At 41.0% G+C, this 12,307-nt stretch overlaps 1 protein-coding gene across 1 annotated transcript in view; it reads left to right on the top strand.

Moving 5' to 3' along the window:
• The window catches only part of GABRA1 (gamma-aminobutyric acid type A receptor subunit alpha1), a 516,827-nt gene extending 507,985 nt beyond the window's left edge, over positions 1-8,842 (top strand). Inside the window, exons 8-9 of the mRNA XM_078650719.1 lie at positions 2,592-2,794; positions 6,502-8,842. Of these exons, the coding sequence (XP_078506845.1) occupies positions 2,592-2,794; positions 6,502-6,807 (509 nt within the window). The 3' untranslated portion in view covers positions 6,808-8,842. The remainder of the gene's footprint in view (positions 1-2,591; positions 2,795-6,501) is intronic.
• Positions 8,843-12,307: the final 3,465 nt, after the last annotated feature.

The following is a 12,307-nucleotide window of genomic DNA, read 5'->3' as shown; positions in this document are numbered from 1 at the left end:
CGTAGTGCAGCAGTCATTTTTTGCTTGCTCGCGGTCCTCAACGTCAAGTTGGCGACCGCGAGCAAGCAAAAGGACATCCCGGCGAGACTTTTTCCTCGTTCGCGATCAGCAACATCAAGTTGCCGATTGCGAGCGTGGAAAATAAACCTCCCGGCAAGCTTCTCAGTGCGGGGAGGTCAGGTTTTTCATTGCGAGTGGTCACGTATGCTCGCGACCGCTTGCGATGAGAAATTACCAGTCTGCGCTGAAAAAGCTGCCGCTCAAGTATAAATCTACTTGAGCGGCAGTAAAAGACATCTCGCACTGTGCAAGATGCCGTTTTCAGTGATTGCACAGTGCGGACAAGCATCCGGCACTGTGCAATGATTGCGAAGAGCATACTACGCAGCTCGCGTAGTGCTATGCGTAGCTCGCGTAGTGCGAAGTGTACTTTGCGTAGCTTGGCGTAGCACTACTTCGCGAACTACCCCCAGGGTTAGTATTAATATAAAAAAAAAGTATCTTCATTAGCAGCTGGTGTTTGGGATGAGTGGAGGGGCGGGTGGGTAGCGGGGTAAATTAAGGCATAGGGGTCACGAAGGGAGGGTGCAAACTAAAAAAATATTAGATTTTTTTTTTAAATGATCTTCTGCCAGCCACATCACACATTGCACTCTTCTGCTTCTCTTCTTCAGGCACAGGCTCCCAGAATGAGAGCAGCTTCAGGATTGGCCTGAGCACCCTCAATTAGCACTCCAAAACAGACTGGGGGGTTGAGACGGCCTGCCAAACCATAATGCGCAGTGAAGGGAGTTCACTACCACTCCCCTCAGTGCTAATACCCCCAAGGACCTGCCCCCAAGACTCGGCAGGAAAAGAGAAATAAAACAAGTGTAATTTTATTGGTCCTTTCGTGATGTTCTTTTGGGGGGTGGTGGTGCTGATAATTTCATCATAGTTTGAAAAACCTGTAAACCATTTTCTCTCCCAGGAATCAGGCACTTGGAGTTTCAGATCATTTCTGCCTCCATTTTACCTAATTATTCACCTTCGTATGCAGAAGTCCAGCAACAGATGCAGTGATGTTTCTGTTCTTGCCCTTCAAATTTTCTGAATTGCCTCGTGCAACCACAACTGCACCATCTACAAAAAATTCCTTTTACATACTTTACTTTCTTTATGTACCCACAAGGTATTTCTGTTAGTTCTCAAATGTCAAACATACTAGCAATATGACTTGACATAAACTGTTTCTTGAGTTAGTACTCCTCCAATAAAATTAGGAAAAACAAAGAGAGGAAAACTTGGGTCCTTTTTTGTGAAACAACTTATTTTGTTTATTTTCAATAAGTCTTCTTTAAAAGAATCCAATGAATTCAGAAACACATTGATCAAAGGATGTCAGCCGACACGTGTTTCGCCCGTATGGTCAAGTCGACCAGGGCTTTTTCAAGACTTTTGTTATAGGGTAGTTATGCATCTTGAGGATCATTTGTAGTTTCAAACAACTATGGTCTAGTCAGCTTTCAATGTATGCTGAGAGTATTATTATTTGTGTTTAAAGTCAGGGGGCATGGTCCAGGGTCAATCCCGCATCAGTGCTTCTCACTGGGCCCAGTGAGAAGCACTGACGCGGGATTGACCCTGTACCATGCCCCCCTGACTTAAAACACAAATAATAATACTCATGGCATATGTTGAAGGTTGACTAGACAAGAAGACTTATTGAAAATAAACACAACAAGTTGTTTCACAATAAAGGACCCGAGTTTTCCTCTCTTTGTTTTTCCTAATTTTAATGGAGGAGTACTAACTCAGGAAACAGTTTGCATGAATCACTTTTGAGGCCTAAGAGGTCCCGAGCCTCGAGTAAACATCATCCGAAAATATTTGCTCTTAAACTGCCGAATACCATCCAGTACAGGGATCCCAGGACCTCTTTAACCTAGTATCTGTCAATATGACTTCACCTGAGAGGTGTGGCGCATGGGAGAGGTGTGGCGCATGGGAGAGGTGTGGCGCCGCGGCCAGAGCGACTGACGCTGGAATCTGGGGACCACGGTTCGATCCCCGGCTCCGGCGGCAGGTTAGCCCAGCACCATGTGACTCTGGGCAATAGCTCGCTTAATCTTCCCGACGGCCCCCAGCGCCTAGAGACCCTTACGGGTGATTGTGCGCTTTACAAAATGTGGACTTTACCTTCACAATAGTTAGAATTAATACACAATTAGAGCTCTCAAACCACAAATATCTCAGTTGTTTCCTTAAGAGTGGCCGGGCATTACGGATCAAAATAACTGACTGTAAAATGTTTAGGATAGGTCTAAGAATTAACCTGTCTGTCGAAGGATATTCTTACGTGGAGTTGTGGATAGCTGAGTGAAATGCATTTCCCATTGTATTATTTGCGTGAATCTCAAATATATGTATATATTTCTTTTAATTGTCTGGTCGATATGTTTGCATAGATTGACCACTGAGATTGCAGCAAGGCACAAGGCTTGGTCAGGGCTTAAGTATCATACTACAGAACAACCTGGACAAACTACATTTATGCATAACTGAAAGAACTCCTTTACATTTGCTTCTTTTATTTCTGTTCTGAATTGCAGGAGTTACAACGGTTCTCACAATGACAACACTGAGCATCAGCGCAAGAAATTCTCTCCCCAAGGTAGCCTACGCCACCGCCATGGACTGGTTCATAGCAGTGTGCTATGCCTTTGTATTTTCAGCTCTGATTGAATTTGCCACAGTAAATTACTTCACAAAGCGAGGCTATGCCTGGGATGGCAAAAGTGTTGTTCCTGAAAAGGTAATCTAAAAACAAACTTGTCAGTTCGAGTGGTAAAAATATGATGGGTGGTATGAATGGCTCATGATTATTTTGTTTTGTTATCATATTTTAATCTCAATCCTCGTACCATCGTTTAGTTTCTTGTGTTAAATTGTTCCTCATAGTCTTTTACTGATTTCATGTATTTCTTATCAACAACGCAGCCACAACCCCGGGTCTTGTTTTTAAGTCAACATGGCCCATTGGCAGCGGGCTTTGTGAGCTTCGCATGCACTGTGCTATGGCATCTGTGCAGCTTAGTTGTTAAAGGTACCATTTCTCTAGCACAACCAATCAGCCGCCAGATTTCCTTCGAGCATTGGTGAACTGAAAGAGGAAGAAGAGAGAGTTAAACACAATAGTTGGAGAACCCCACTGCAAATGGTTGTTGCTGTTTTGCGACTTTGCCCTCACAGCATGCATTTACAGGAGCTCCCTGGGGTAATTTCCTTCTAAGAAGGAAAGAGTACACGAGTCATTTCACTTAGGATTTCCTGCATCTGCTCAGCCTCTCAGTAAAGCCTCCTCTATTCCGGTGAAACCAATAACCTTTAATTTCCTTGGAGCATGTAGCAATTGACGAGGTGAAACAGCGTGGCAGGAAGAGCAGCGTCAGGACATCAGGCCGTCCGGTCGCTCACTGTCCACTCCTGCATCAACCTGCTCCTTCAGCTGGCAGCTCCTTTTAAGAGTGAAACAAAGATTAGGTACATTCACGGTTTCCAATCCAAACATGCATAGCAGAGGTTTAAAATACTTGGTGAATCAGCAAGAGAAACCTGGGATCAAGTGCAGTGGGTGTCGGCGCCCACATTTGATGACGTCCAGTTTAACCTTCCTTTGACGAAGGAGGCCAATAGAAAAGGAAACTCCATAGGAAGTGGAGTCAGGAGCTATGTGGGCGCTCATGATGGTGTGAAAGTTAACCTACCACTGTCCCAAATTAAATCTGTTGAGATGTAAGAGTGCCATGCTGCTGATAATGTATGAATGAATGAAGTTATATTTATAAAGCACAGCTGCAGCTTCATAGGAAGCTTCCTGGCACTGAAATATACAATGTATGGAGACCAAGTTAGAAAACAATTAAGTCTGGTGCCCGACAGACTTGAAACATGCAGCATTCAGCTTCAGGAGTTTCTCTACAAATTGGCCATGCTCCAGTGACAATCCTTGTATCCGATTTGGAGAAGAGTGTGTTACCGAATTCTCCCAGAAGCAGTGAAAGATCTGATATTGCCTAACATGAGTTCTGGCATAGATCAAAAACATGACAAACTGTGTTAGAAGTGCAAACTTTCTGGTTTGTCTCATGCCCAGTAGCAATTTAATAACCTTGGTGGCTTGCTTTGTCATTGGGTTCTTCCCATGCTGCTCGATAAAAAAAAAAAAAAAAACTCTCGAGGCCAAGTCTTCTGTTTTTTTCACCTTTACCTCCTCCTTCTTTTTCACTCATGCCCAGTAGCCTCTGCTTGATGTGGGTGACTTTGTGTACCTGCATTTCTTAGGTTACTCATTAAGGCTGAGTTGCCTCACACAAAGTTCACTCTTTATTGCCATATTTAGGCTGGTGTCTTTGTGGCAATCCATGTAGAACTGGGAAGCTGTAGGCTTCTGACACTGTAGTGAAAATGAAATGCTTCCTATATTCAGGTCATGTGTAAGATCTTGTACGTATCTCTGCTGTGGACCAGGAGTGCCTTGGAAGGTGATATTTGGTTGTCTCCTAAGAAGGAGAATTGAAAGAATGGATCACTCAACAGCCATCTCTTCGTGGCCTAAACTGTTGTAACTAGACTAATGCTTCTGTCTTACTCCAAATGCAATAGACTCCTGAATTACACCCTCAGCTGGGCACAAGCATTGAGACTTTGGTTCATGATCACTTTGACATTTTAAGAATATAAAGTGTAATTATGTTTTTCTGAGTTGCCATATTGTACCTTTGACTGTACGTTTTCAACCCCCTTCCTTGTTTCAATGAACTTAATGTGCACTGTTTCCAACACACATCCAACGAGAAAACCATGGTAAAAGATCCACAATCTCCGATGCAAATACATTTTAAAAATTCTTTTTTTCTCATACTGAGATTTTACTTTGGCTTCAGCATTGAAATATTTGCTCTACTCTCTAATTTTAGTCAGTACCTGCCAAGGATATTTTCTCTTGTGTGTTTCTAATGCAGGCACAAGTCTATTTGTCCAATTATCGAGGTTTATTGTAGAGGTATTAGAGCACCCCAAACTGCTAGCCAGGACACTGATTATACCAAAGCAGAGTGGAGTCATAGTCCCCCTTCTTTTCAATACCTCAAAATACCTCTTCGACTTATCAGAACTATACAGCCAATATTAAACATTGCTTTGCATGGAACCACAAGGCACATGATACCCTCAATAATCTTTTGTCATATCGTGAGTATCTGGTTATCTATTAGTATATTGTACAGATAGATTGTTTTTTTATTGTAATTAGCCCCTCTTACTGTGCCTTCCCAAGAACCCTAACTGTATGGTGTGCTCACATATAAAATCACAATTGACAGCTATCCATTTCCATATTTCTTTCTGTATCAACATAGTGGTAAAATATTTTCTTCTCTGAAATAATTTAGAACAATTTAATTGGGCTCAAGCCAATGTATCTTTCTTAGTAAGATGCACAAACAAAAGCAAAAATGCCTCGTTGCCCAAATTCATATTTTCAGTTTTAAGAAAAACGTGTTTACTTGCCTGTGAACATTTTTACTCTCTTGTTCTAAACAATTTTCCCAAAGATGTTGATGCCAAACCTGAACCTAGCAAACACACAGTGCGAGTTTCTGCTCTCACTGTGTAGAATGATGGTGTATATATGCTTTGTTATTCCACCACCTCAATAAACTCATTCTCACAGTCCTATCATATACAATTCAAACCATCTTTCAAATGTGCATGTATTTAATTGAGCTGAAAAAATAACAAGAGCATATTACTGTAAATTGACATGTAGTAAAAGTTGAAGTGACAATACATTGTCAATGGAATATATTTTTGACACTGATGGGCTGTAACATTGGTTTGGGAATATGAGTGAGTGATATAGTGATCCCCATTGCCACTACTTAAGTCATTGTATAAAGGCCTTATTTGCTGGAGATGCTGGTATTTGTAAAATTGTTGGACTGTGGGCGGGAACAACTGTTTGACATGGGGGGAGGCTATGAGCCACTGTTCATACTGAAAAACAGATGTTTTCAATAAACGCACATAAAATGTGGGACTGTTATTGCCGAAGCTGTCCTTTGCCTCTCTTCAGAAGTTACTGTATGCGCTATGGGCTAGACACTTAAAGGTAGTGTGGTGTATAGGTCCCATATGAGTAACCAAACAGGTATAAATCACTATGCTGCCTTTTCCAATATGGAGTCGAGGGACTTATGAGGAATAAGATTAGAGTGCTTTTAAAGAATGGGAAAGTACGAGGCTAGTCCACAATTTCAGTAATATTATATTCCACAAGAAATATCACTTATAGCCCTGTCCTCTTTCTACAGTGGTTTTATTGGTGTGCAGATAACTGGCCTGGATGTGCTCGCTGAAAGTCGATGGTATTTTTGATTCATCTGTCTAGACAATATCAATGAGAATGTAAAGACAATAATGGAACCATGTAATAACTGTATCCAATTTCTGTTGCTCCAGCCAAAGAAAGTGAAGGACCCTCTTATGAAAAGAAACAATACGTATGCGGCAGCAACGCAGAGCTACAACCCTAACATTGCCAGGGACCAAGGGTTAGCGACCATTGCTAAAAGTGCTGCTATTGAGCCGGCCCTCGAACCCAAGCCAAAGCCAGCGGAGCCGAAGAAAACCTTCAACAGTGTCAGCAAAATTGATCGACTGTCCAGAATAGCCTTCCCCTTGCTTTTTGGCACTTTCAACTTGGTCTACTGGGCAACATACTTGAATCGAGATCCGGGCCTCAAAGCCATGATTCCTCCTCAATAGACTGCCCCGCTCTGACATTTTGTTTCTGTTCCATGGCGCTGGGAAACGCTTTCAATTCCTGACCGAGTACTCCCATTTTGCAGCATTGCCTCTGTCTCAAAGAAATTGATGGTTTCCTGTTCCCAACAAAATTTGAGGAAAATCAAAGAAAAGTTGTCAGCACTTGCAGTTACCACAGTGTTATCTTTCGTCGCGTGCACGGGAACCCTGATTCTTAAACAGAGAAAGACAGTGCTTCCTACAAAGTAGAAACTGAGTACTTCCAAAAGTTACTTGCAGCCACTACGATTGTGGAATGGCCCAACACAAAAAGTGAGTTGATATCGATGTGCAGCAGCGAAGGCCTCGAGTAACAGTCTACGTTTCCTACTTCTTCTCATGAAGCAGAATTTCTCTCTAAGAATGTGTGTCTTTTCAGTTACAGGAAATGATGTGTGACATTGATACATTTCCCCTGCGCCCAAGGTCACTAAAATGTGGGCACAAGGCCCCTCAAACCCACAAAGGACTGATGGCATTTTATTTTTAACAGTGTAGATATGCGATCGAATAACAAAAAAATGTAGATTACAAAGCAGTCTAGAACTTCAGGTACAGTATGTGGATAGGTATTTTTTAATTCCAGAGTGAGCAAAGTGATACAATATTAGGTAGTGTGTGAGACATAAGTCAAAGTGTGTTTGACTTGTTTGCAGAATGGGTTTCAAGAGAGAGGTGCAAATGTTCAAATCCGTGCATCTCCTGCCGAAAATGTTGCAAAAACCTAAATTTCCCTCAAGAATATGTCCGCATTGTATACTTTCCGACAAAATTGCTTCAGATGCTTAGGGTTTCATTGGAGAACATGAAATAATGTCATGAACAAATGTTATCTATTTTTTTACAGAAAGCTCTTAGCACTTTCATCTGTTGCATAAATTGTGCCCCGTCCAATCACTGCTGTGTCAAAATGCTTGAGAATCGTGCACATATCGCTATATTATGCACATTTCTTTCGCAACGCACAGAATGGTTGGAAAGGTGTCTAAGATTCCCATAAATGAAGCACTTGTTAGAGTTCAATCACAATTAATGATCCCTTTCCGGATGAGCTCTATAACGACCCAATCGAATATGTTTTGAAGAACATGTAGGATTTTTCTAACTTATCTTTAAATGCAAACGTGTTAGAACGCTTTGAGAAAGACTAAAAGCCTAGCGTGTCGATCTGTAGAACACATTGCAATTTTTTGCATGCATCAAATGCGTTTTGCTTTCCTATATTAACCCTATAGGATTTAATCAAAGAATTATTATACATCGAAATAGGAGAGCAAAGTAAAATTAATAGTGTTAACACACAATTGTAGCTATCTTGAAACAGAGATCCTTTTCCCCCTATTTTGGGCTCAAGATTCAGTCTGCCTCAGGTCACTGCCATTAATCGCTGCAACCAGTCAGTAGGCATTAAAGAAATAATCATGCACTCACAGTCAGTTAACCAGTGACAAGATGTGCCCTTTACCAAAACCAAAGAACAGTATTGTATAGAGCACCAAACGCAATACTTCTTTCAAGGACTTTCAGTATGGGCAGCCTAGGGTCACATCAGTTCCCCCTGGCTTGTCCTTAGCAATCCCCGGTATCAGGATTTATGAAGAGAAGAGCTTGTGCATAAAGTAAGTAGGTTATTAAGATCCATGTTTGCCTTACATAGCTTCCACTGCTCTCCCTTACCTTCCCTTAGCCCCTCAGCACCCAATAGGTGGTCGTTCAGGAATAAGCATTGGAAATGGGGCAACCATTTGATGTCATGAGCATTTAAAGGGTGTTTGATTTCACTTCTGCTACTTCTGGCATTTTGGTGAATTGACGTTCTTGAAGTGCTGTTGCCCGTGGCAGAGAAAATGGGCATCTTGCGTGTCCCCCTCCACAGCCAAAACAGGGTTTGTGACACAGGAAGTTCAGTGTGTAGAAGCAGAGACTCTTCCTGAGAGCTTCCAATGATATATGTCTAATCCGATCTATTTCACAAGTACATAAGTGCACATACCTTCATTGTGTTCAAAATAAAGCCCTTGTTTAACTTGAAGGAGCATGTGTTTCAACAGCAGGAGAACAGTGTCATTGTAAAAGGGCCACTTGTTGCGAAAGTTATTGCTTAAGCTTCAAATATTTGCCCTCGGAGTTGGACATAACTAAGCACACAATTTTCAATGAATTAGTGCGAGGAAATCATTTATTTTAGGACAATGCAACTTGGTAAAACTTACTAATTGTGTACTCTTTTTGAAAGACTGTGCAATCTGATTAGATATGTACCATGCGCTATGACAGTGAGAACTGCAACTACATCCTTCAGGTAGAAAATACTCTATTGCTCTGAACCTGGCCTACTTGAAGGCATATCAGCCTAATTTAATAGGGTAGGTCTATTTGATTATTGCAAAAATAATGTACCAGGACACAAGTAACAAGTAGCTCTATGAGGGGAAAGGTCATTTGAAAGCCTTAAGCAGTTTTACAGAAGAGGTACATACCCAAAAATAAGAGTTTTGGCATCTGCAAATGGCAGATCGAATGACATTTTTCTATCCGCCACAAACAATTGCAAAACATTGGATAACTAAAACACATGATCCAAAAAAAGTTATTTCGAGAGGGTATTTCTAAATAATATTTTGAGTGCACATAATTTGCACCAGAGTTGCATCAGACATTAGTGAATGGAACCAGCAGTTGATTGCGCTTAGAGACCCCTGGGTTATAATGCGCTATATAAATCAAATAAATAATAAATAAATAAATAAATTGTGTGGCACACTGGGACACACATCTTATCTCTAGTCCTCATTATCCAGCACATGCTAATTCTAATGATAGCCTGTCATTACAGCGGGGAATAATGCGTCCTCAATGGGAGATATATATATATATATATATATATATATATAGCTATTTTCTGAAACATCAACACAGAGTGTCTTCATCATCTGGGCTTGTTTTAGGGCTGCCTGGTTATTTCAAAGTTTAATTGTGCATAAAGCTGCTCTCCTCTGTGGTTCTGGGGCGGTAGAGATTGGCCATTCATTTTGTTAGTTTGCGCACAGCAAACGATTTTGTCTATTCTTTAATTAATTGTTTGACTGCTTTATCAATAAGTATGGTGAACCTTCCTGTAATGTTACATGCCTATTCATTCTACCCCTCTCATATTGTTAACAATGGCTAGCAGCGATACAATTAATTTTCAGCCACATCACTGTTTCCTTAGGCTCACATTAGAGAAACATACATATTTTAAAATGTCTTCTGCAAGATATTCAAAGATTTTTTTCTCTTTCACTTTTTACCTTCTGCATAATGGACGTGGTATCCGCCAGCATAGAGCCCAAGAATAAATAGAGTTGAAAATGCCCTTTCCTTCTATGTGATGGATTTCGATAACTTGCACCTGGATGTGTGTTGTCACCTGGGCTGGGAGAGGTTATATGTGATACAAGGGGTATACCTACTAATCTGTTGGGTTGGTGAAATTTTGGGAGAATGTTATGAGTGATTACGATGTCGGTCGGAAAGGGTCTGTTGTAAATGAAATAAGTAGTCCAGGTAAGTTTCCAAGTAGATTTAGTGTAGGTAAGATGTTTCCAGGATGAGAGCCCCACCAGGAGCAGCCTCACTGCTGCTCAGCCCATCTCCAACTGACACTCACACACACAAACATTCCATTCACCCACAGTCTCTCTCCCAGGCACTCACGCTGAGCAGCAGCAGTATAACACATCCCCTTTCTTTGCAATGTAAAAGAAAGGATGCTCACAGGCATTTTACACATTGCAAGATGACACATTTCTACAGCATTGGCATGAAATATTAAAGATGGACCATTCATTCAAAGAAGTGAGTAAAAGAAGGGAAAACTTATTTGTACAGCATTGGCATGAAAAATTAAAGATGGAACATTCATGCAAAGAAGTGAATAAAAGAAGCGGAAACAAAACACAAGTACAAAGACTCATGCACACCATCCTCCTTTCTATCGCACAACAACCAAAAACTCCCACACCACAGACTACATACCAACCCAAGTACCTAAATCATGAAAGGTGGCGAGGCAAACACGAGAAGCACAAGAGAGCCAATGAAGAAAGTGTGAAAGGAAACTAACCAGTAATAAAAAAACAGTAAGAAGGTGTGGAAAATCTCCACACAGAACAAACTAACAAGCACACCTGTAGCAAACTTCCCCCAACGAGAAATTGTGGTGTGATGTGCGTAAGGGGCTTCACACAAACCCAACATGACTCCCAACGCAACCCTGATGTGCGAGGGGAAAACGCAAACCAAGCAAAGGAAAACTTGACACCCAAGGGAGTAACAATGCAATGCAGACGAAAGCAAGACGCAATCTGAAATCTCGTAAGTAAAGCAAAAAGCAATCTGAAATCATCTAAGTAAATGCATGTAAAGTAGGCAGGCAAAAACTCTTCCCCCAACACCTCAAATTGGGGAGTGATGTGTGTAGGGGCTTCACAAAGAAACAAGGAACATCCAATGCAACTCTGACGTGCGAGGGAACAAATAAAAATCAAGCAGGAAACCTTGAAATCCAAGGGAGTAATACATATGCAAGCAAGCAGTAACTTGTAAATCACATACCTATAGGCAGACAAAACAAGTAAAGATCACACCGATCACCAACAATAACCTCCACCCAAACATACAATTGGGTTGTGATGTGTGAGGGGGACTTCACACAGGACTAATGTAAAAGCACATAAGGAACGAAAAATCATATAAGGTAAGTAATTGCAAATGTCCCGTCTGAGTCAAACACAATACATTTCTACTACAATGGGTGGTTGGACACCAACCCATAACCACGTAAGAGTGGGAAACAATAATTAATATTCATTTCTAATCATATTCCTACACATGCCAGGAAACATAAGTACAGGTACCTTAGGGAAGCAAGAATAAAGCATTAACACATTAGCACATCAGTAAGCATAGTACAACAACAAGTATATGACATAGGACATTGGCACACAGTAAAACTCTGGAACACTGGTGAGCAACCGCTCACCCGAAACTCTTCTAGAAATGCAAAAATACAACACTAGTGTAAAATGAATACCAATATGAATGGAGAAAAGAAGTCACTACAGCAACACAAAACTAAATACTAGACTAATCCATGGAAATAGCATGGAAACAAACGCAAGATAAGATCTTAATTGTTTGCAGTACTTTACACAGGTGTGCCTATCACCGTGAGATGCATCAAATAGGAGATGGTAGGCAGGGCAGAAGATAACAACTGATGTTATTGTGTATGGCAGATCATGCAAAAGAGATGTCAAAATAAGCAAAAACAACCGATTCATGGTGCATAGCTTCCATAATACATTTAGAAAATGAGCACAGACAAAAGCAATATATAAAAAATATATATATAAGGAGTTGCTTCAAGGCCGGCAAACCTCGAAATACAGGAGTGTAAGTTGCTAGAAGAGCTTGT

The sequence above is a fragment of the Lissotriton helveticus genome, chromosome 7 (assembly GCF_964261635.1).
Source record: "Lissotriton helveticus chromosome 7, aLisHel1.1, whole genome shotgun sequence".
NCBI classification, from domain to species: Eukaryota; Metazoa; Chordata; class Amphibia; order Caudata; family Salamandridae; genus Lissotriton; species Lissotriton helveticus.
Note: the sequence above shows the minus strand (reverse complement) of the source record. Positions and strands in the feature narration are given on the sequence as shown.